Source organism: Amblyraja radiata, chromosome 34 (genome assembly GCF_010909765.2).
Source record: "Amblyraja radiata isolate CabotCenter1 chromosome 34, sAmbRad1.1.pri, whole genome shotgun sequence".
In the NCBI taxonomy this organism is placed as follows: domain Eukaryota; kingdom Metazoa; phylum Chordata; class Chondrichthyes; order Rajiformes; family Rajidae; genus Amblyraja; species Amblyraja radiata.
Window position 1 is genome coordinate 10,440,108 of NC_045989.1, and position 26,011 is coordinate 10,466,118.

General features: G+C 39.6%; 1 protein-coding gene and 1 long non-coding RNA gene across 6 annotated transcripts in view; one reads left to right on the forward strand and one right to left on the reverse strand.

The window, feature by feature from the left end:
* The window catches only part of LOC116991429, a 120,191-nt gene that overhangs the window by 89,465 nt on the left and 4,715 nt on the right, over positions 1–26,011 (forward strand). The window contains exons 2-3 of one of the 2 annotated variants that reach the window (XR_004416793.1): positions 13,616–13,685; positions 22,768–22,855. This is a non-coding gene — a long non-coding RNA (uncharacterized LOC116991429). Of the gene's footprint in view, positions 1–13,564; positions 13,686–22,767; positions 22,856–26,011 lie in introns of those variants that run through there. The other variant, XR_004416792.1, reaches the window with a different exon arrangement.
* Positions 1–26,011, reverse strand: part of map2k5 (mitogen-activated protein kinase kinase 5) — a 235,402-nt gene that overhangs the window by 36,332 nt on the left and 173,059 nt on the right. For 2 of the 4 annotated variants that reach the window (XM_033050038.1, XM_033050036.1), the window contains 4 exons: positions 20,397–20,429; positions 9,700–9,726; positions 9,347–9,379; positions 2,003–2,064 (listed from right to left, as the gene is read on the reverse strand). In XM_033050038.1, the coding sequence (XP_032905929.1) occupies positions 2,003–2,064; positions 9,347–9,379; positions 9,700–9,726; positions 20,397–20,429 (155 nt within the window). The remainder of the gene's footprint in view (positions 1–2,002; positions 2,065–9,346; positions 9,380–9,699; positions 9,727–20,396; positions 20,430–26,011) is intronic. The other 2 variants (XM_033050037.1, XM_033050039.1) reach the window with 2 other exon arrangements.

Genomic DNA, 26,011 nt, shown 5'->3' on the forward strand with positions numbered 1-26,011 from the left:
TCTCATCCAAATAATTAATATAGATGACAAACAGTAACGGGCCCAGCACCGAACCTTGAGGCACACCACACAGGCCTCCAGTCTGAGAAGCAACCTTCCACATCACCATCTGGTTCCTTCCATGAAGCCAATTTTCTATGTTGCAGTTCTAGTCTGATGGTATATTGCAAATAGAACCCATTTTCTTCCCCCAAACACCCCTGTTGAAGATTGATATTGCTGTAAGTTTATTATATGTGAACCGAGATACAATGAAAAAGCTGGTTTTGCGTGCCATTCAGGCAAATTATACCAGTCATCAGTACATCAGGTAGCGCAAAAGAGAAAATAAAGAGTGCAAAGATGATTCAACAGATGCCAGCTGGACTCTAGAACATATCTTAATGGTCAATTCTTCACACACAAACACATGCTGGTGGGCTAATTGACCATGGGGACAAGGCAGAGGAGGCCATCTTCATCTTATGTTTACACAACCACATTTAGAGAGAGGTCAGTGTAAGGCAATTAGAACTAGGAATCCAAGCACCATTTTGTTTCCCTCTTCCTTAGCCTGGGGACACAGGAACCAACTGTCATGCTCTCACTGCTGCCCCTGTCAAGATCACCACATTATGATCAATCCTGAAAGTTGAGTCTATATGGCACAGTCAACACTGGATGGGGTATATATCCATGTAGACTTGGAGAGGGAAGTTATCTCTTTAAAAAAAAGTGAATTATGTCCTTTGAAAACAGAACAGTGAAATAATAGATCTGGATGGGAATTAAATAACTTTGTATTTGCTAGCACAACTAAATCAATAATTCCAGTATTACATTGCATAATTTCTGAAAGAATGGCAAAATACCGCAGCCATCCCAAGAGGTTTAAGGAAAACACAGTTCTATTTCTACAATTCCTGAATACTCTCGTTGCCCATCCAAACGCTTCAAAAATTAGATATGCAATATATTGGAATGTTTTCTGTGCATTGCTAAACAATTCCAAAATTTTCTTTTAATGTTATAAAAAATAACATTTACTTAAATTATAACATTTTAGTTTGGAGACACAGGCAAAAAGATGACAGCTGTGATATCACTATTACTACCATCTGCTTTAATTACATTTATTTCATGTACTTGCTCTTTACGAGAGGGCTGGGAGGTGTAAAAGAACAGACTATCTGGGCTTGTTTCTCAATACTGTATTTGTTTATTTTTTAAATCTGATGGGAAATGGATAATATCTGTAGTCACTTAGCAGAAAATAACTGAACGATTAAAAATCTAAATTACGCACAAAAATCCCTTCAGCCAAACTGTACACTATTTGGTAAAAAAATCAATCAAAAGTTTATTTTTTCAACATAACATGTTTTAATGCACTTATGATACACGGGCTATTTTCTATAAAGTGCAACTGTCATTTGAGGCAGTGTATTCCCACAACATCTTATGCTAATAAAGGATGACACTCGAAAAATTAACAGACTCGAGTACTAAACAAGAAGCATAGTTATAAACCATTAACTATCGCAGAGGACAATTTGCTGTCTCCATAAACAAACATATGCACCTCTGGAATAATGCACCCATTAGCAAGCAATTCAAGCTGTCTAAAGACTTGCTTGGTAACAGTCCTAATCTATGATTCCAAAGTAGCTGCTTCTCCAGGGAAAACAAAGCTATTACCCACCATCATTTAGATTTCAGCATGACATCTGTGAACATTTCACACCAGTTACCCCTTCTTCCTCTTTGTAAAACTTTTATGTGACATCTGATAATTTCAGAAGCTGCTCCATGTTACAATGTTATATGACCTTCCATGTAATAATATTCACGGAATTTAAGCAACAGCATTCATTTTCTTTTCTACTATCCATCTGCTCACGGCCCATAGTCCCTCCCAGTCTATGGAAAGGAGCAGGAATACCATAAGGTCTCCTGGAGTCTGAGAGCTAATGGAATGTATCATTTACACTGAGGGGATGGCATGTTTGCAAACTGAGCTTACCACTGAGTGATGAAATGTACAAATGACTCAGAAAACTCTCCAACCGGAAGGACTGGTGGATCCTGGGAAGTAGCAAGACAAAGAATATATATATATGAAAGAGCAAAGGAGGGCGATAAAGAATTATTAAACGTAAAAATTGTTATTTGACATGCAATTTTTCTGATTAATTAAATTATCCATCTTTTATCCCAACCTCAATATCTTAAATGTTGGTCAATTTTTCTTTTAAACGTCTCTAGCTTTGTTCCTCTAAGTAATTATTGTTAGAAAATAATCAGTTCTTATTTCATATAATCGTCAAAATTTAATTATTTTGTTATTTAAATTTAGAAGCATTTGCTTTAAATTTCTTCAAGTGGAATTAAAAAAATTAAATTAAAATACACATCAATCATAGGAATTGAAATGATCTGTCCAAAAGAGCGAGGATATTTAAAAAAAACTTTACACATAACTTCAGAGTTTTAATACTTAATTGGGACTAGTACCAATCATTAATGTGCATCATGTTTTTCAGAATATTGGAAATACCTCGCAAATAATCAATTTTTGGCACACAAATGGTTTACTGCATAAACTCAGGAAACAATAAAAAAGATTACCATTACAATTATCAGTAAACAGTTATTGCAGCAGCAATTGGAAGGCAGCAAGCTGATTGCAGTTCCCAGTACATATCAAAACCCCTCAGATGCAATTCCTTTGCAATTTCAAAAAGAGTCAAATCTTACAGAATTATGCGCAGAAATTTCTTAAAATTAAGATCTGCGGGAGTTTAATGGCTGCCTTATCAAATCTGCAATTGCTAAAGAAGAGGCGAATATAAAAGGCAGCTGGAAGTGACTGCATTTTCATCTGTTCTCATTTTTCCATTAAAAATACCTTTTGGCTGCATTCTCCGTGACATCCCTGTTAAAACTACCTTGCAAAGTATGATACATGCACCTATTTAAATTAACAAAGAGATGACTTATTTTAATCTCACAGTGCTTTGGACTGCTTCAGCCATTTGGATGAGCAATATATCATTACATACAACCTTTCAATGCTTCAGGCAAAACTCAATGTGTGTAGCATTTGGTTGGAGCCAAACAATTTCTCTACTATATAACTGTGTCAAATGCATGCATGTATTCATTACGGCAAAAAATGAAAAAGAAAAGTATGCAGGATGGTGGGGGGGGGGGGGGGGGGGGGGGGGGTGGAAGGGTTCAGGAAGCTTTTAAGTGATGAGAAAAAGAGAAAGAACACCTCTGCAATTTGCCTGCTTTATTATCAATGGCAGCAAATAGATACAATCAGAGCTTCAAATGTGATTAGTAAATATACATGTAATTGCCGTAGCCAATTACAACTTCAAATTATCAGAAAAATGAGATCAGTAATTACAAGGGAGAAAATTAAGTAGATCTCTCATCTGAGCTTTCTCCCATTTATACAAGAGGCTGCTGGAAATACTATCCAATCAGATAAGTAAATTAAGGGGAGACAGAGGTATGGCAAGTTAGTGAATAAGAGTTCATTTGGCTATGAGGATCATAGTGGCAATTTTTAAAGCATGTTATAATCTTATACTAGGAATCACATTTGGAACAGGGAACACCGCCAACAGTTTGACTGAGGTCACAATGCCAATGCCTTCTACTTCTCGGACTGTATTTGTAGCCCCTGAAATTATGATTATTTTTTTAATGATTAGGTTATTTAATTGTTTCCATTACTAGAGGCGAACAATCATGGACTCGGGTCGAACAAGTAATAGCAGCTGCCAGAATTAATCAAAAGAGTATAAAAATGGCCAATTAATATTTTTATTGATAATTTTTGATGCATGTGTAGTTTCAGTAGGTACGGATTTTTAGAAACTTTTAAGCAGGTAGGTCAGGATTATTACTATTATCTATTATTTCATATGTGCACTTATTATACCGGGGGGGGGGGGGGTGTGAAGCAAATTGTTAATTTTTAACTCATTTGTTCTTCAAAATAAACAGAAATAATTTGAGACACAAGAATCTGCATATTCTGGAGTCTGCAGCTAAAAAACTAATCAGCACATAGAAGTAAGGGAAAAAAGATTTGGACTGCTTATATTTAAAGGTAAAAGAAAAATAATAGGATATTTACAGAATTTAGCAGTACTTTGCAATTTAATATCATTCAGAAAAATATCTAGCATAATACACAGAACACTGTAATTGTAAGCTTGGGTTAAGTGAAAGCCTGCCAGTGAATCAAAGGACTGTATCTTGACCAAATGTTTCCCTGAACATAAATTTAAGCACAACTTTAAACATGTCTTGTTTAACTTAAGATTTTAGGACAGTGGTTATTGCGAGTCAGCTCCCAATGTTTAAACTACAAAAAATATAGTGATTTTATCCTTTCAACAGACTGCTCTGTAACCTATTACTTGTATAGAGGAACGATTCAGTAGTGTAAACACCAGGAAGAAGCTCATGAACAATGATCCTCTTAAATCCCAATTAAATCAAGGGCAATATAAAAGCAGTTAGTACGAGTGAAGCTTGAGGAGTTAATGACTGGCATGGACCCCATTACTGAGGCATTAATTAAAATTCATCATTTGTTATTTTATTTACATACAAAGATTATTTTAAAAGGCATTTCTAAAAATCAGCATTCCTTACTGATAAACCAGTAGGTATGAAAGGAATCGCTGAACGCAAAAAATGAATACTGTAGCTATAAAAGAATCCTTCATTTATTTAGTGCCTTATTATTGCACAGAGAATGTCCCAAAGTGCGTAAAATACAATGAATTGCTTTGAAATTAACTATGTAGATGCATCCAATAACCATTTAAACACAACACATTGTAAATAATAATAAGATTGAAACTGAAAGAAATGTTTAACATCAACACAAGTAATGGATTTGGATTCAACAGACACACAACCTATCCATTCAATCCAACAAGGCTTTTTATCACTAGCATCATAGAACAAAATTACTGCTGCTATCCAATGATCAGTCAAGCAATAGTTTGACAAGTCAAATTCAGAAAATCATATTTTTCAATGTCCTGGATTCATCCATCCTCTGAGTATGACCTGTTTCACTGGTAAGATAAACCTTTCAGTGGTGTGACACAGTGTTATGGTCAAAGGGGAGTGGTATTGGGAGCCCTCTACATTAAATCACAAGGCATAAGGCCTTAGGTCAGGACACTTTCTTTTGTTTGCACCTACATCTGATGAATCACCATAGTCCACGCTGACCTTGATATGGAAGAACCACCGAGGGCACAACATTTTGAGTGACGACTTATATGTCTAGCACCAAGAGTGATTTGATGAACAACTTCTAAATTATGTGAATCACTGTCAGAGTGGGCTTAAGGCAGGTGGGAGAGAACCAACACCAGAGAAAAATATTCTATTGATCTGGTTATTAATCTATTTATGTTTGTGCTATGAAGAACCATTGCTTAGTTCATTTGGAGACCAAGTATTGTCTTCAAGCTATGATCACCTTTTATTGTGCTATGTGACACTTCCACCATTATAACTAAGAATCAGAACAATTCCAACTGTTCAATATTGGGTTTCCATGAAGTGCTTAGACCTTCAAATGCAGTAGACTTGTATCCAAGCACAAATTATATATTTATGGTGCAGCATACCCTTCCCCTGTTTCACCTGCATTAATCCTTCAAGTCAATTATCTTTCAATGAGAAATATAGAACGTGTAAGGAGCAGCCACATGTCACATCTGTCTGAAAATGAGTGGCGATCCGTGGAGAGTGCGAAAATGGAATACATATACATAATATAGCAAAAGCAGATAAACCCAAGTGATCATACAAGCAATAGGTTAGTGCCCTCAAGCGGTGATAATCCACCAACAGGCAGGACACATATCGCTCAAGTTAAATCCTGCCAGTACTTCAATATAGCCTTTGCCCAAATCAGGGCAATGATAGTAATCTTGAGGGTAGTCACAAAATGCTGGAGTAACTCAGCGGGACAGGCAGCATCTCTGGAGAGAAGGAATGAATGACGTTTCGGGTCAAGACCCTTCTTCAGACTGATAGTGATCTTGACATTGGGCAGTGTATGACCAAAATTGGCATCAAAGATCCCTGTTACAACTGAAGCAGTTGCAGATCGTAGAACAACTCTCTACTGGCTGAATCTGCACCTAGCATATGGGGAACGGTTGCGGAGGTCAATTCAGTTGTAAGCATTTCTGCACAGGTTCCTCAGGGCAAAATACCAATTTTGACGGTTCTCAGTTGCTTAATCAATGGCCTTTCATTCATTGTCACCAGAAGTGGACTTTCACTGATGAATCAACAAGCTTCAATACTATCTGTAACTATTCAGATAACCAAACAGTACCTACCCACATACAATAAGGATGGAGAACATTCAGGGATGGAATAAGCGGAAATTAAATTTCACTCCACTGTAATGCCAGAATGGATGAAATTCCAGGCAATGATCAACTCCATTATGTAGTTGCCTAACCATCCTTCATTGACTTTCAACAATATTCTCATTGCCAAATTCATCAACATAAGTGGAAACATGACTGCACCAGTCACGTAAATGTGGCTCAACAAGAGATCATTCTTCAATGAGTGACTTACCTCATGAATCTACAAAGTCCTGCTACCCATTACAAAGCGTAAATCAGGAGTATGATGGAATATTATCGATATGCTTAGATGAGTGCTGCTGCATTAACACTCCCAAAGCTAGGCTGCATCTAGTACAAGAAAGACTACTCCAATACTAACCATCCACCAACCTATATAATAATTTTCTCCATCATCGGTGTGCTGTGGCTGCAGTAATTTGCAAACTACACTGCAGCAACACCTCCTTAGCCTGCAACCTCTATTACTTACAAGGGCAAGGGAATCGAGCATGCGGGAATACCATCACTTCCATGTTGCCTAATCAGTCATGTCTGATTTGGAAATCTTTTGCCCTTCATCAATGCTGGGTCGAAGTCCAAGAATGTCTGATGCAGAAACACTGAGGAGTACGTTCAACACAGACTACATCATTTTAAGAAGTTACTATCATTTTGGATTGAACAATGTATGTAGACCTTTTCAGTGACACCAATATCTTCCGTGTGTGAATAAAGCAAACAACAAGAAAATATTTATTTCTCATTTGAGAAAAGAATGTTGATCTGGACTAAGCTCTTATTTTTCTTCTGGGTCAGAAGAACAGACATTGATGGCCATGTTTAATGGCACAGCCCAAGGAACAACACAACTGACAATGCAGTTACTCTCAGTACTTTACAGAAGTGTGGGGCACAGCTTAATCTACTCATGTCTTGCAGTGGAGTTTGAACCCATAACCTTTCAATCCTGAGATGTCAATGTGGCCAATCTGATAAAGTCTTCATTCGCACAATTGAAGGAATCAATAAATTTACTGATGTCCAAGACAATAATGTTATGAGTAGAACTTTTGTACATAACAATTTATTTATCTGAAATGTCTTTCTTTGCTGCTTATTTTACACAGATTAAAGCATAGAGAGAAGGCACTGAGAATTATATTCCCAGGCATCAATTCAATACCAATATATTTTATTAAGAGTTCATGTATTATTAGTTTGCTTTATTTTTGATCTACAATAGACGAGGGGTACAAATTATTTCCCACAATTTGATGACAATATGACAGGCACATCCTAAACAAATAATTGGTTTATCAAGCAATAAATTATATTATTTATTGAAGATAATTCTGAGTATGAACCTGGGAAAAACGGGATTCAGGAGATTTAAAAATAGTATGTTGGAGAATTGTTAGGCTATAAGAGGAAATATATTTCTTCACACATGGTTAAGCCCACGTGAGCATGGTGCCAAAAAGTCACACTTGAATAAGGCCACTGATGTTGAATTGTCACACGATTAATAGCCTCCATGTATTTTTTTTATTTTGAACAAAATGCACACAGAGGATGCAAACATTGTTCCCTTTCTCAGAGCACAAACCCCACATTACCGAAAGCTTCAATTTGCAGTGGCTTAAGCAAGTACTTGGTCAGCTTAAATTTAGGTGGCCTACTGAATTCTACATATGCAGCTAGGGTACAGGGAAGGGCAATGAAAAAAAATACTTTGAGTGATGCCTTTGCCATGTGAGTAATGAACAGTTCATGGAGGTCAACCCATTACAACTGAAACAGTTTAATTATTAATTACCTGCAATCTATGAGCTAAAGGACAAGTTCAGTATGTTTAGTGTGTGGTAACACCAACTGGACTCTCTCTTGGCATTTGGTTATTAGCACATGTCAGCAAAGTGCTCAGGCATAAAGAAAAAGGCACAGAAGCAACAAACACACTTAATGTGTATACCGAGAGAGACCACAGGAAAAGGCTGGGGGGAGGAGGTGGTAAAAAAAAAATCTCCCTGATGATCTCTTATAGCCTGTGTGCAAATTTTGTTATTTTACAGTGTAATCAATATTCTATTGCCTCAGGGTGAGCACAGTTGCAGTTTGTGAAAAATCTGGATAAAAATAATCAAACAATCAAGAATCTAGGGCCTCAGTGGTCATAAAGAGGCAAAGGGAGGAGGGAGATGGGGCTAAGCAAAAAAAAATCTCATCACGTTTGTGTCGGAACCCCTCCCCCCCTCAAAAAAAGATAGAAATTCATTAATATAAGCTATTTATTAACACAAAATGTCAGTTTGAGAACAGTGGAGCTCCGTCACCGTTTAGGGGCTATCTCTGGTCTCTTGTCAATTATAAGCTGAGGGAGCACAGCAGTACTCATTCATACTGCTGAAATAACTAAGGCAAGGCAGCATGAAACTGTCACAATACCTGTCACACCAAAGGGACCCGATTCAGAGGGAAAAAAAACCCTTGAAATTAGTCAACGTTTCTCTGTCCTCTTCCCCCCCCCCCCCCCCCCCCCCGCCCCCTCAGTCTCAAGCTTTTTTATTGCTTTCATAAAATACCACGGCAAATAATCAAGCATGACCACTGACATCCTCTAGATTGAGTTTTAGAGCCATTAAATGAGCTGTGCCTCTTGGGAAGTCTCCTGCTCAGGTTAGTCTAAAGGTAATTATTCAGCAATTCGAGCCATGGCTCTACCTAGTTCCTGTACAGTGCCTGAATGGTGTACAAGGATAAGGTCAAGCTTGAGCTCTGCACAAGACTGGCCTGGCTAGGTCTGTTGACTAAGGGGTTGTGCTGGGTGGCAGGGCTTAAGAGACTATTCTGAGCAAAGAGCTTCATTAAGGAAAAATGTGTATATTATATAAATAAAATTTTCCAGGCCATTAAGAATGACTTTAGACGAGAAAGCACATAAGACGGTGACTCACCTCATCAACGATGCACTGCAATAACTGTAGTGGCTGCAAAGGCAAGGTAGGGGGAGGGGGTTAAATAGAGAGAAGTATTAGGCTACATGCAGTCTTTTACAGTACACTGAGAAAATCATTAATGCAGTAAAATGTTGCAAGATTAATCAACAGCATGAAAGTCTTATAAAAACATTGACACCCTAGATGTTCTATTATTTCTAATGATACCTAATCTACTACAGGCACTTTAGTGCTTGTTGTAACAAAAATGCAATTTACTAAGTTTAAAGTAAAGCACTCAAGCATGCAAAAAGGCAGCCAGCAGGAAAAAAAAGTGAATTTTTTTTCTCTGCAAACTCATAAAACCTTACCATTAAAGATCCCTGGTTTTTCTGAATCTGAAAGGCAATATGTAATTAGCATGTCATAATCAAAATGACTCACTTGGACACATTACGATCACTGAGAGAAAATTATTGCATAGCTGGTGGCAATTTGTGGGCATGTGTTAACACCATTTACATAATGAAAATACACAAATGTTAATAGCTATTCTTCTCATTTATAGGGGAAAGTCAGCAGAATGTTAATTTTGCAAAACACTTTTTAGTACCCTCCAGGTTATACAAGTGAGAGAGAAAGAATGCATAATACAGTTACAGTGCTGTTTACACCCCATCCGATATAAATAACATTCTCTGGTTCTGGTACAAATCCAAGATTAAATGCTGCATTTGCTTCCCTGGAATTCAAATCTAATTTGTCTCAGATTAAAAGATGTCTCAAAACACAAAATGTACCAGTTATTTGATACCCACTGAACACAAGCACAAATTGCAAATAAATTGACCAATCTTCTCCCTCCCAACATGGACAGAATTTTCAAAGCAGAATTTAAAAAAAAAAATGTATAATTAGAATCTTCACATACATTCTTCCCCAATGAATTGGTTGAATTCCAAACTATGTCAGTTCCTACTGAATACTAGGGAAATTATTATTATTTTTTTGTGGATGACATTTTCTGCTTACCAAGGCAAGGGATGTCTGCACTGGGGAGTGGATTTTCCTATTTCAGGTATGCAGTGTATGCATCAAATATCCTCTGGCCCAGCATGGAAAAGCCTGCTTTGTGCTACCCAACAACATATCCAATACTGAATCCAGTAAAGCTCTTGTGTTTAAGAAGGAACTGCAGATGCTGGAAAATCGAAGGTAGACAAAAGTGCTGGAGAAACTCAGCGGGTGAGGCAGCATCTATGGAGCGAAGGAAATAGGCAACGTTGCCTATTTCCTTCGCTCCATAGATGCTGCTGCACCCGCTGAGTTTCTCCAGCATTTTTGTCTACTAGTAAAGCTCTTGCTATTACAGGAGTGTAATGCATCTGGTTTTTGGAATCCTGACTGGACTACTATGATAGACCTGACAACATTTGGTTCTGACCTCTGTGATTTGAATCCAGAGTTATATTTAGTGGAGGAAATGTGGTCCCCAATGGCAGAGATGCCAAGGCAAGATGTCTTCTTGGTCTCAGTCTGTCATAAACCTACAATTGTGTGGCAGCTGCTTCACCTAACAGAAAAAAGGTACTGAGCAGAACCATCTAGGAACCAAAGGTCCCTTCAAGGCGAAGCACCAATCTATTTTTAAGTTTTCCAGTTTAATGCACTGCATTGGATGCTCTCAATATGCCTCCTTCTGCACTGGATATACCCAGTAGGTGGCTGCTTTGCAGAGCACCAGTCAGTCCACAAGGACGATTCTGAGCTTGAATTGCCTATCACCTTAACAGTCCATTTAGACTTCACTGCTGTTGGTCTTTAATATGAAGTTCCAATTAAGTGCAGTGCAAGCCTTGGAATAGCACCTCGGCTTCTGACTAATCAGACCATAGCCTTCACAACTCAACAATGAATTCAACCATTTCAATTTAAATAACCAGCCTTTTCAGTTTGTGTTAGTTCTGAGCCCAAGGTTTAGAAGTTGAAACAAGGGACTGCAGATGTTGGAATAACTCAGTGCTGAGTTACTGGAGTGCTGGAGCAACTCGGCAAGTCAGGTGGCATCTCTGGAGAACATGGGTTGGTGACGTTTTGAATTGGGACCCTTCTTCAGACTAGATCAGACTGATAAAACGCTATCAACTCAATTTATCTATCTTCATTCATTATGCTGCTGAGTATATTTGCAGCATTTTATTTTATTTCAGATTTCCAGGAACTGCAGTGTTTTGTACCACAGTGCCGGTAAACCCATCCAACTTTCTCATTCATCTCCTTCTATTTATCTAGCTTCCAGTAATATCAGTTACAAGTCTTCATCGCACTCCCTCACCTGGCACCACTACCACTTCCTGGTCTAACTCAATATCACAGACATTCCTTTGTTCCCTTTACCACTTCCACTTGTCTGCATTAAAACACATTTGATTACTAACTTTTCTAGGTCTGCTTATTGGCTTTTCTTGCTCGGGTACAAGAGTAATTAAATCTTACTGAAAACATGCAAGGCCTACAAGTGATGGCACCTGGAATATTTTATACAGTCTGTTTTCCCTAATTAAAGAATTATGTATTTACAATAAGATCATAAGACATAGGAGCAGAAGTAGGCTATTCGGTCCATTGAGTCAGTTCTGTCATTCGATCATGACCTATTTTTCCCTCCCAACCCTATCCTTCTGCCTTCTCCCTGTAACCTTTGACTCCCTTACTAATCACCAACCTATCAATCTCTGCTTTAACAATATCCAACGTCTCAGCCTCCACAGCTATCTGTGGCAATGCGTTCCACAGATTCACCACCGTCTGACTAAATAAATTCTTTCTCAGCTCCATTCTGAAGGTATGTCATTGTAATAGTATTTTACTAGATAAGTAGAGTGCAACAAAAAATACTATAATGTCTCTAGGGTTAGGGGTGTGAGGGGAAGAGAAGAAAAGAGATTAAAAAGTACACTAGACCCAAACTCTCTCTGCTCAGCAAAGAATATTCTGGTGGTAGAGGGAGTGCAGCAAATGTTCACTAGATTGACTCCTGAAATGGCGAGTTTGTTACATGAATAGAGATTAAGCGCATTGTGCCTAAACTCTTGAGTTCAGAAGAATAAGAGGTGATCTTGAATCATACAAAATAATTATGCAGTGTTGAAGCAGGGAAGATGCTTCCACTGGCTGGACGTCTTCAACCATGGATCACACTCAAAGCAAAGTGGTAGTTGTTCAAGACAGCAAAGAAAAGCAACTTCACTCAGAGGGCAGTGAGACTTTTCGAATTGTCTATCCGAATGGGAAGTAGAACTTAGTTTTTTTTTTTTAAAGGCAGAGATTAATAGATTTTTGGATTTTAACAGAATCAAGTAATATGCAGTTAGCACACTTAAGTGGTGCTGAGGCAAAGATCAGCCATGATCTAACTCTATGATGGTGCAGGCATGAGATGGCTGAATGCCTACTCCTGTTTCTTATGGTTTATTCTGTCCTCATGGTCTTTAATATGTAATAGGATCCATATTGAAGTTTGTCTGATTGATTTCATATTGCACTTTTCCAACCAACAGGTGATTTCTCTGTCTCCATCACAGAGGACAGATCATTGACTGACATCTACTATAATCCAACTGAATCCCTGTTATCGGAACTACACTTCCTTCCACCCTACCTCTTGCAAAGATGCTATTCTCTACTCTCAATTCCTGTTTCCACTCCATCTGCATTTCAGATGAGGAGTTCCCTTCTAGGACATCTGAGATGTCCTCTTTCTTTAGTAAATGTGTTTTCCCCCTTGCTGTCGTACATGGATCACTCACCCGGGTCTCCACTATTTCCCATATTTCTGTTCTCGGTCCCCCTCCCCTCAGACAGAACAAGGAGAGTTCCCCTGGTCCTCACATTTCACCCCTTCAGCCTCCATTTGCAAGACATCATCCTTTGATATTTCCATCACCTCCAACGTGATCTTACCATCAGTCATATCTTCCCATCTCCACACGTTTCTGCCCTCTGCAGCTTGCGCTCCCTCTGCAACTCCTTGATTCACTCCCCGGCTAAACTACCCCACCCAGGTACTTTCCCCCTGCAACTCATCTCTATACCTCCTCTTTTCCTCCACCCAGGAACCCCAGCAGTCCTTCCAGGTGAGACATTTAACTCTTCTAATCTCAATCACTGTATCCAGCGTTCTCGATGTGGCCTCCTGTACATTGGTGAGACCAAGCTCAGTCTGCCAAGGCCTACTCCACCTGCCGGTTGCTAACCATTTTTCCTCCCTTTCTCATACCAATCCAGACCTTTCTGCCCTGCGATTCCTCCACTGCCAGCGTGAGGCCACATACAAATCGGAGAAACAGCACTTCAGGTTTGGCTTAGGTTGTTTATAATCCAACAGTATGAACATTGAATTATCCAAATTTAGGTAGCCTCTAACAACCTCCCACACTCTCTCACCCCTTTCTCCCCACACCCCCTTTATATCCCCCTCCCCTGTGCCATACCTGGACTCTCATCTACTTCTCCCTTCCTTCTCCCCCACCTACATTCCTTCTACTGGCTTCACAATTCGTAACTCTTCAATCGTTTTGTCTCACACCTTCTGTTTAGTTTAAAGATATAGTGTGGAAATAGGCCCTTCAGCTCACCGAGTCTGCGCCGACCAACAATCACCCATACACTAGTTCTATCCTACACACTGCTTACAGAAGTAAGGGGCAACTTACAGAAACCAATTAACATACAAACCTGCTTCTCTTTGTAAAGTGGGAGGAAACTGAAGCACCCAGAGAAAACCCACACGTTTACAGGGAAAACAAACGCTGTACAGACAGCACCCGCAGTCATCTGCCTTTCAAAAAACCTCCTCTCATGTGTTCAGCTATTACCTTCCACACATTGTCCTGCCCCCCATCTCTTCCTGTTCTCTTCTCCCCCCCCCCCCCCCCCCCCACCCCCACAATCAGTCTGAAGAATCCATACCCAAAACGTCATCGATCCATGTTCTCCAGAGATGCTGTCTGTCCAGCATTTTTGGTTTGTAAACCAGCACCTTGTTCCTTGTTTCTACAGGTGGAAATTTTTATCATAGTAGGTTCACTAGATTTAAATTTATGTCCATAGGATAATAATAATAATAATGGATGGGATTTATATAGCGCCTTTCTAATACTCAAGGCGCTTTACATCGCATTATTCATTCACTCCTCAGTCACACTCGGTGGTGGTAAGCTACTTCTGTAGCCACAGCTGCCCTGGGGCAGACTGACGGAAGCGTGGCTGCCATTCTGCGCCTACGGCCCCTCCGACCACCACCAATCACTCACACACATTCACACACAGGCAAAGGTGGGTGAAGTGTCTTGCCCAAGGACACAACGACAGTATGCACTCCAAGCGGGATTCGAACCGGCTACCTTCCGGTCGCCAGCCGAACACTTAGCCCATTGTGCCATCTGTCGTCCCAAAAAGATGAAAGGACATTGATTAAACAAAATCTTCATCACCTAATGGTTTTTCATAAAAAGGTTATATTGCTGCCAACCAATACACAAATCAAATATATATCAATATGTCTGTAATGTCATCTTTCTGTATGAAAATACTTAAATAAATGCCATGATAGGGGATTTACTCAGCACCTATTTCTCCAATCCCAAAGCACAGTGATAATTAAAAATTGTCAAATTACAACTGTAATGTGGTATAATTATTTTTCATGACATTATGTAATAACACAATGCATAATGCCAATCTCTTCAATCTGACAACGTTGAAAGACTATAATTGATTCCTTCTAATAATTAAGTACAGCTGTAGAGTTTTACTTTTCGCTCCCCCTCTTCCTTTTCAAGTTCAGAAGAGAGTTGCTAGTCGGAAATATTAGATATCAGCTCTCTTTTACATAACCTTCCTTTAAAATTGAATTCCCTTTGAATTTTCACTAATATTTCAGAAAAGCTGTATTAACCAGGTCAGGAGAAGTTGTGTCCCAGCCTGACCTATGCAAACTGCAACTTATCACAACTCCAATTTATTATAACTGTACATGTTCTATTTAAACATTGCTGGATGTTTAAATTGATCCAGACTAATATTTTATGTACAGGGTGTAACCAGCATGCTGTGGTCCAAGTTTCTTTACACATAACTCCTTCATTCTGACATGCTGATTGTACCCCCTCCTCCCCCAGCATAACTGATGTGCCCTTCAATAAAAATAGGGTACTATTGAGTATATGACCAATATGACCAATGTCCAGAGATGCTGTCTGACCCACTGAGTTACTCCCGCACTTTATGTTTTCTTATGGACCTGTCTGTTAATTATCATGCTGTTAATAATGTCTGTTAATAATCTCCACAGTTGTTTTATAGAACAGAACTATAAATGTGTGCAGGAATCATGGGGAGCATACTATCCCTCTCATTGCACAAAAAAGGTGTTAATTGAAGGATGTGCAGTTTAAAAGAGGCCCACTATCATCATATTCACACTTTCAAATTGAACCAGTAAATCTTTGGTACACACAGCATGATTACTTTACCTTTTGAAATTGCGATTAATTTTAATTGTAGATTTGAAGTAACTACCAATTTCACATTTATACTGGTGCAAGAATTCGCTATAGCAATTTATCCGATTGTAATTGCAACCCATTGGAAGGATGCGTGGCTGTTTCGTTAGCTGTGACTTGAGAACTTCCACCAGTGTCTCACCTGCAACATGTATGCAAATAGGTCGTGCTGCAAAGATGTTATGACATCATCCTTCAACACTTCAACCAAAATGCGGGAAATAACTTTTCTCCGCAACTTAGCTTATTTCAAAATTCAGTAACAGACTATAATGGTAGGTGAAACAATTCATGTTAATTCACTATCCAGTAATATCATTAATAGGAATACAGGTGGGAATTTAAGCTTATTACTAATATAATTAAGATATAAAATGTCCAAAAAGAGGGCAAAAAACAGATTATCACTATAAATATAAAAAACAAATCACTAAAAGAGAAAACCCAAGTCTAGTGAGAAAGAAGTCCAATCCTTTAAGAAGTTCTTTGCAAGACAGCTATCCAATAATTCAGCAAGGTTTAGCAGTTATTTGATGAAAATGAACCTTGGCAAACATGGCTTAAGAAGCCTAACTGATTGTGGAACATTTGATTTTTGTGGGTCTGTAAACGTCTGGGGGTACAGATCAGTGAATCACACTCTACCTAGTTGCTGGATTTACTCCCAGTTACGGTGAGAACTGCTGAGTGGATTTTTTTAAATCATTATTAGCTTGATTTTAAGAAGTCCTTAAATAATCGGCTCTGGAGGAATATTAACGTCAGCCTAAGTCTCATTTATTAGCCACGTGTCTGACCCATCAGCCACAGATACTGTCTGGCTTAAGAAAGGGAAATAACAAGGCAATAGACAATAGGTGCAGGAGTAGGCCATTCGGCTCTTCGAGCCAGCACCGCCATTCAATGTGATCATGGCTGATCATCCCCAATCAGCACCCCATTCCTGCCTTCTCCCCATATCCCCTGATTCCGCTATCTTTAAGAGCCCTATCTAGCCCTCTCTTGAAAGTATCCAGAGAACCGGCCTCCACCGCCCTCTGAGGCAGAGAATTCCACAGACTCACAACTCTTTGTGAGAAAAAGTGTTTCCTCGTCTCTGTTCTAAATGGCTTGCCCCTTATTCTTAAACTGTGGCCCCTGGTTCTGGACTCCCCCAACATCGGGAACATGTTTCCTGCCTCTAGCGTGTCCAAACCCTTAACAATCTTATGTTTCAATCCTTCTAAACTCCAGAGTGTACAAGCCCAGCCGCTCCATTCCCTCAGCATATGACAGTCCCGCCATCCCGGGAATTAACCTTGTAAACCTACGCTGTACTCTCTCAATAGCAAAAATGTCCTTCCTCAAATTAGGGGACCAAAACTGCACACAATACTCCAAGTGTGGTCTCACTAGGGCCCTGTACAACTGCAGGAGGACCTCTTTGCTCCTATACTCGACTCCTCTTGTTATAAAGGCCAACATGCCATTCGCTTTCTTCATTGCATGCTTACTTTCATAGACTGATGAACAAGGACCCCCAGATCCCGTTGTACTTCCCTTTTTCCCCAACTTGACGCCATTTAGATAGTAATCTGCCTTCCTGTTTTTGATACCAAAGTGGATAACCTCACATTTATCTACATTAAACTTCATCTGCATGCATCTGCCCATTCCCCCAACCTGTCCAAGTCACTCTGCATTCTCATAGCACCCTCATCACAGTTCACACTGCCACCCAGCTTTGTGTCATCTGCAAATTTGCTAATGTTACTTTGAATCCCTTCATCCAAATCATTGATGTATATTGTTAATAGCTGCGGTCCCAGCACCGAGCCTTGCGGTACCCCACTAGTCACTGCCTGCCATTCTGAAAGGGACCCGTTAATCCCTACTCTTTGTTTCCTGTCTGTCAACCAATTTTCTATCCATGTCAGCACTCTACCCCCAATACCATGTGCCCTAATTTTGCCCACTAATCTCCTATGTGGGACCTTATCAAATGCCCTCTGAAAGTCCAGGTACACTACATCCACTGGCTCTCCCTTGTCCATTTTCCTAGTTACATCCTCAAAAAAATTCCAGAAGATTAGTCAAGCATGATTTCCCCTTCGTAAATCCATGCTGACTCGGACCGATCCTGTTACTGCTATCTAAATGTGCGGCTATTTCATCTTTTATAATTGACTCCAGCATCTTCCCCACCACCGATGTCAGGCTAACTGGTCTATAATTCCCTGTTTTCTCTCTCCCGCCTTTCTTAAAAAGTGGGATAACATTAGCTACCCTCCAATCCACAGGAACTGATCCTGAGACTATAGAACATTGGAAAATTATCACCAATGCATCCACAATTTCTAAAGCCACCTCCTTAAGTACCCTGGGATGCAGACCATCAGGCCCTGGGGATTTATCAGCCTTCAGTCCCATCAGTCTACCCAACACCATTTCCTGCCTAATGTGGATTTCCTTCAGTTCCTCCGTCACCCCAGATCCTCTGGCCACTACTATATCAGGAAGATTGTTTGTGTCCTCCTTAGTGAAGACGGATCCAAAGTAGCTGTTCAACCCATTTCCTTGTTCCCCATAATAAATTCACCTTTTTCGGTCTTCAAGGGTCCAACTTTGGTCTTAACTAATTTTTTCCTCTTCACATACCTAAAGAAGCTTTTCCTATCCTCCTTTATATTCTTGGCCAGCTTACCTTCGTACCTCATCTTTTCTCCCCGTATTGTCTTTTTAGTTATCTTCTGTTGCTCTTTAAACATTACCCAATCCTCTTGCTTCCCGCTCATCTTTGCTACGTTGTAGTTCTTCTCTTTTATTTTTATACTGTCCCTGACGTCCCTTGTCAGCCACGGTCGCCCCTTACTCCCCTTGGAATCTTTCTTCCTCCTAGGAATGAACTAATCGTGCACCTTCTGTATTATTCCTAGAAATACCTGCCATTGTTGTTCCACTGTCATCCCTGCTAGGGTTTCTTTCCAGTCAACCTTGGCCAGCTCCTCCCTCATGGCCCCATAGTCCCCTTTATTCAACTGTAACACTGACACCTCCGATCTACCCTTCTTCCTCTCCAATTGTAGATTAAACCTGATCATATTATGGTCACTACCTCCTAATGGCTCATTAACCTCAAGTTCCTTTATCAAATCCGGTTCATTATATAACACTAAATCCAGAATTGCCTTCTCCCTGGTAGGTTCCAATACAAGCTGCTCTAAGAATCCATCACGTAGCACTCTTCAGAGTCCCTTTCTTGGGGTCCAGTACCAACCTGATTTTCCCAGTCTACCTGCATGTTGAAATCTCCCATAACAACAAGGCAGGATACACATGAAACATGAATGTGTTAAATTTCTTGGAAATTACATACAATAGTTTTATTTTATAAAAGTATTGTTTCAGCTAACCATCATCACTTTAGCACTCTGATTAAGAACTGATTAAGCTATTGAGGTAGAACTTCATTTATTGCATGCGTGAATGCAGGGCAAGTGATGCAGTTGTTCAGATCCTAACAAGGCACAACCTCTGATAAAGTGATGGCAATTACAATGCTAATTTTGTTCTAAACTTTTGGGCTCATATTAAATTAAAATACAGAATTAGCAAATGTATGGATTGGCAAACAATCATAACCCTTTTATGATTTCTTCCTCAAAACAATCTCATTTCCAGGAAATAAAACAATTTGATACACACTCCTGCTTCAGAATTTTGTAAGCCTTTCTGCAGTGGGACAAAAGAGTTGAAATTAAACAGGATTGTTTCAGTTTATAACATTCTTAAACATGAAAATAATTAGTTATGTTTAGAAAGACAGTTTAATTTGCACCTGTTAGTACATGCAAAATTGAGTGTCACAGAAATCACATCTCCAAGCCCTTAAGAATGATCACACTTTATATACTGACTTGGATGGAGTTAATGGAGCAGTTCAAGTTATTTTTAAACCTGTGTGTGATGGATGTGCCAATATTGCACTTGAGTTTTAATTTATCCTTGTTGAGTAAGTATTTAAGTAACCTGTTCATTTTACAGATATAGTGGGTGAATTAGGTTCAAATTCGAATTTCCAATTTGGTTAAAGTATTTTTCTATTTGTGTTGGTGACTAAACCTATACCCAGAAAATAAAGAGCACAATGAGTGCACCACGTTTAACTTTGCCAAAATATCACTTTTTTATTAAAGTGATATTTTCATGTTTTCTCTAAAGTTAGTAAAATTATTTAATCTCTCATTACCAAAATCTGTATTCCTGAGTATTCCCATAATAATTTGACCCATTTTGTTATTCATTCTTTCCAACTGAATCTCTTGATATCATTAATTCCCCCACTAATTTCAATGTCTTCTGTCAAATGAGCAACCCAAAACAACAGGCAGATAAGGAGCAAATATTCAGAAGTGCCCAGAGCATCACACTTGGTCACTGAAAACAAAGATGGCAGCAGAGGGACAATACAGGAAGCTTGTTGATAGCATTAAAAAAGCAAAGCCGCATTTGGATAAACCTACCACATCATTCAGAACTTCGCCAGGTCTTAGTACCTGTCAGTTTAAGTGCAAAAATGATAATCAGAACTAAAAATACTATTCTGTGTATGGAATACACAGTATAGTATTAAAATATCACAGAACTTAATATCTATAAATATAAATTCATATACATGTCTTTAAGGTCGCTTTAAAACCACAAAATGTAAATTAATTATTATTTTTCTTTTATTTACCATGTACATAATAGAGTATTAAAAGAAAATGTAGTTATATAGCACCAAGCTCTTTCAGCATCTCAAAGTGTGTCATGACCACTGTGGGCATAAATTTCTCCAAAGCCATCTGATTTCAACTGGAAAGAAGTTGAAATCACCTGTGTATTTTTTGATTATTTATTGTAAGCAACAGTAAGGAAATATGAACAATGATTCTGTGGTAATAGACTAGACATGTGAATATAAAAAACTAATGATCAATTATGAACTATCATCCTCTGCAAGGAGTCAGTCAGCATCATGTGAGAAGATGGGCTGATGTTTTTATGGAGTCATTTTATCAGAAAGCCAACAGACATGATAAAAACATTTTTCGCTCTAAAATGATAACACATCATTTCTCCCTGCAATTGCTGATGGGTCAACTGTATATTTCCAACATTTTCACACAATTCCAGTGTTTGCAGTTTTGATTTTTTAATCATTCATCTTGTTTTCAATGAATAGTGTCTGCGGATTGAGCACCTTGCCAGTTTTCCCGTGGCGTTTCACCATTTAATCAAAGCCTCTGGTTAAGGAGAAGGAAGAAAAAAAGATGACATTCACTATCAGATATTTTCTATTTCAGTTGCCATGGCAATGCTTTTTGATGGAAAGTGGCGATGCAGACTTTCCACCGTTTCCTTTTACATGATTATCAAGAGCACAATCAGAGTAGTAAAATAGATTCACCTACGTGAAACGTAACTTACAGAAGAAGCCAGCTATAGCCTTCATCTCTCACTTCCACACTGGAATTATGACTTGCCCTAAAGCTCTTCTCAAAGAGATTTACTAGTGACCCAGGTCAGGCCTTCCCATATCAGTTGACAAATTTTTATCTCTAATATTTTTATCACCTAGTGAAAATTCAGTGCTTTTCAAACTGTTATCTGGCTGTTTGCTGAAAGAGCAGATATTAAAGTGCACTTTAATTATTGGTTATATGTAAGATTTTAACATATTAGCAGCTAAATATCACAGCACATCCGAAGGAGGTTTTGTAGAAAAATAAACAAAATAATTTTAAATATGATTAAGATGGTGCTTTGCAAATCTGTACCATTCTTGAGCTAGACTAGCACTCAGGAAATATGACATGGAACATAGTCATATAGTCATACAGGCTCTTTGTATGTGTAACATACAATGCCAAGACCATTCCATATCTACCTACACATAACCCATAGCCCTCCATTCTCTGCATATCCATATGCCTATCCAAATGTCTTTTAAATCCCACTAATGTATCTGCTTCACCACCAGCAGTGCATTGTAGGCATTCACCACCCTGTCTAAAATAATTGCTCCACATATCTCCCTTAAACTTTGCCCTGCTCACTTTAAAGCTATGAAATAGATTCAATTTTACAAATTAATCCGGTCGATCTTACTTGGTTTCCATCTCATTATGCAAAGGAGAATCAGATGAAAAAGACCAATTCAGGTTGTTTGATCATGGAGCAGCAAGGGTAAAATATGTGCTCCAGATTGATGGGAAGCAGAGGTCTAACACAAGATGCAGGGATTAATGCCAAATAAAAAACATCATGGTTGCTTTATTTTTGATCCCTGCCTTATTTTGATTGATTAATTGAAAGATACAGCATGGAAACACGTCTTTCGGCTCATTGACTCCACGCTGATCATTGATCACCCATTTATACTAGTTCTGTGTTATCCTAGACTTATCCACTCTTTACACACTAGGGACAATTTACAGAAGCCAATTAACTTATAAACACGTACATCTTTGGGATGTTAGGGGGGGGAGGGACCAGAGCACCCGGAGGAAACTCCGGTCACAGGGAAAACATGCAAACTCCACACATATAGCACACAAGATCAGGATTGAACCCGGGTCTCTGGTATTGTGAGACAGCATCTCTACCAGCTGCGCCAATGTTGTGCACTATAGTGAGCTTTATTTTCTATTAGGGAAATTTAGTTGAAAACCTGTTTCTGGTAACTTATTTTCTCCCAATCATTGATTAGATAGATTAGATTAGATATAATTAGATTAGATTAGATTAGATATAATTTATTGCCACACAGCCAGGCTGGTGGAAATTTGGGTTGTCTGCAGCGATACAATAAGATTGATAACTTATTTCAATTATTTGCCTTATTTACAGTGCTATGTTATTTTGTTGTGACCTGCACTTCCTGGATCCAATCCGAAATCAAGGCCATGGCCCAAGAGGAAATATGTGGTTTCAGAGGGTGAGCAAAAAAAATTGACATATGTTTGCAGTGTGCTGTCCAAAAACCTTAAGAAATCCATGTGAAGTGAAAGGACGAAAGTGGTGAATAAAACATAATAAATACAATGGACAATTAACTTGGTTGGGTCAATGCAAATTAGCTTCTCTAAATGAATGCTATTATTATCATTGGCAGACCAGAATTAATTCAATCAAAGTTTTTCAAATTTCACCCACAATTATTGTTGAACACAACAATCTTCTTTATGATTTAGTTTAGTTTAGAGATATAGCACAGAAACAGGCCCTTTGTCCCACCGAGTCCATGCTGACCATTATTCACTCATTCACACTAATTCTATATTATCCAATTTATGCATCCAGTCCCTACACACTGAGCAATTTTGCAGTGGCCAATTAACTTACAAACCCGCACATGAATGTGGGAGGAAACTGGAGTATCCAGAGGAAATCCACATGGTCACAGGGAAAAGATGCAAAACTCCACACAGACAGCACCCGAGGTTAGGATGGAACCCGGGTCTGTGGCAACAGCTCTACAGGTGCACAACCTTTTATCCGAAAGCCTTGGGACCAGACACTTTTCGTAATTCGGAAATTTTCGGCTTTCGGAATGGAAGGTTTTTTGCGTAGATTTTAACGTCTGGCTCAGTGGTAGAGTGCTCGGCTCATATCCGCAAGGTCGCGAGTTTGCGCCTCGATCCCGGCAGTTACTCGATCGCGAGTTTGAGTCTTCAATGTAGTTTTTTCTTGCAGAATAGGAGAGAATAGGGAGGGTTAGGCTGGAATAATTCTCTGCGAGATGATCTTAGTGCGGGAGACAAGTGTAGGAGAGGTGTACTGACTGTGTGGGCAGAACTTTGGAAGTGATTGCCCACCATTCTCAAAAGCCGCTGTCCCTGGGATAGCAGGGGGCGATCAAACAGCACAATACCCCCCTCGCCCTCCAACTCCAGAGGAATCCGCTCCCCGATGGGCCGCTACGGCGACAAGTGGCAGTTCGCCCACAGCCCGAGCTGCGCCACCCCAAGAACAAGACGTACCTTGCACACCATCAGCTTCTGCCCCTACGGGGAGCATGTTCCTCTGGAGTTGGAGCGGGGCTGGGCTGGAGTTGCTGATCTGGGATCTCCGTGCTTGCAGTGGGCCTGGGGGTCGCTGTCCCGATGAGGGGGCGCAGCTCGGGCTGTGGGCGAACTGCCACTTGTCGCCGTAGCGGCCCATTGGGGAGCGGCTTCTGGTGGTCCTGACGTCTCCGGCCAGTTTGCAGTTTTCCTCTGGAGTTGGAACGGGGCTGGGCTGCTGTTGGCTGTGGGTCTCTGGGATCTCCGTGCTTGCAGTGGGCCTGGGGGTCGGTGTCCCGTTGGTCCTGACGTCTCCGGTGACTGGCACTGACCTGCTGGCATCACCGACGTGAAGACAGTGCAAAGCCCCCGCGCCGGTGCAATGGGCGGGGAGCTGGAGAGGGGAGGGAAGGGGTCACACACATGGCCGGGAAGCAGAGGGGTGTAGGTGGGGTGAAACTGAAGGGAGCGACAATCTGCTGCTGCCTGCCCGCTGAGTTAAAAAGTTCCCACGCAAGACTCACGATACACTGTGTATCGTGAGTCTACCGTGGGAACTTTTTAACTCAGCGGGCAGGCAGCAGCAGATTGTCAATTATTAACCCTCCCGCGCAATATACCCTCACCTTCTCTTTTATGAATGGGGATTTAGTTCCCCTTTCTTCGAGGACCGACCGGAGGTTCCGCTGTCACCTCTGCGGGCCGCCCTCGGTGAACGTCTTCAAGGACCTTTCTTCAAGGACTGAAAAAATGTCCGCTATTCGGAGCTTTTCGTTATTTGGAATTTCGGATAAAAGGTTGTGCACCTGTACCAGCTGCCACTGATAAATTGCAGCTCCGATAGAAATTGTAAATAATTAAAAAACATAGGAAAGATGACAAAGAAGTGGAATCTGAATTGGAAATAAAGATTTTAGAATCGGTTGTCGTGAATATTTATATATTTCAGGAATAGGACCACTTGTTAAGCATGACTCAGATATTTTAAATGTTTCCTGTCCCTTAAGAGCATCCGAACTAAAATTAAAAAATGGTTTGCCCCAGGTACAAAATACTGTAGTTATGCTGACATACTCACAATTCATGGGTTAAAATCCTATTGCAAAGGTGGCCCAAAGCTTTAAAGAATTGCAGGCTGGAGGATGGGCTTCACAGTTCACTTTACAACATACACCCATCTGGGTCAGCAAGTTAAAAGGGTGGGACGTGAAGGGGCATGAAGGGTACAGGAGAAAATGCAGGAAGAGTAATGGTTTTATCTAAAGGGAAAATATAAATTAAAAAGGGAGTCTGAACAACATCCCGAGTGCCGGTAACTTATGCTGTTTTCTCTGTTGTGGAATGCAGAATGTGGAAGCACTCGATGGATTGAAAGATAGCTAAAGAATAAGCCATAGAAAATACAAATCATCCTTAGAAAATGATTTGTATTCATAATTACTATGAACTTATTTCACTAGATAAAACCAACTGTTTTATTTACTGCTAGTTCAGGAGAAAAAGCCAAATCAGTTCAAAATGGTTGTCCATTAAAACTATGCAAAGGAGGTTTGGAGTATCTGCCAGTACTTCTGTAGAAATGCTCTCAAGTGTCCTTTAATCATGTCAAATAAGTGCATCCAGACACTGATTAGTTAACTATAGACTTGTATGGACTGAAAACATCAATATGCTGCAGAGCTCTCTTGGGATGAAACATATATGACACAAAATAACTCAATGGTAAATAAAACCCTTTTTAAAAGAAATCTGTGGAAAAATTAAATGCAAAGCAAACCTAAATAAATTAATTTGGAATTTACAGTTCTAAACCTCATCTGTTTCTTCATTCAGAATATTAAATCAAATGAAGCAACAAAGTGGGCATTTCCATTCAGAAATCACCCAAGGGTGTAGTCAAATATTGGTTGAACTACACTTTCTCCTCCATAGTGTCAAACAAAAATCATTAACACAAGGTCCATATTTTGTTTCAGATGCAATATTAGCACTAGGTTAGTGTGTTTACTTAGCTACTCCTCTAACAATGGATCTAATGCTCTGCTTTCATACAAGCAAACAAGAGAAAGGGATATCCTTCTGAACTTTCT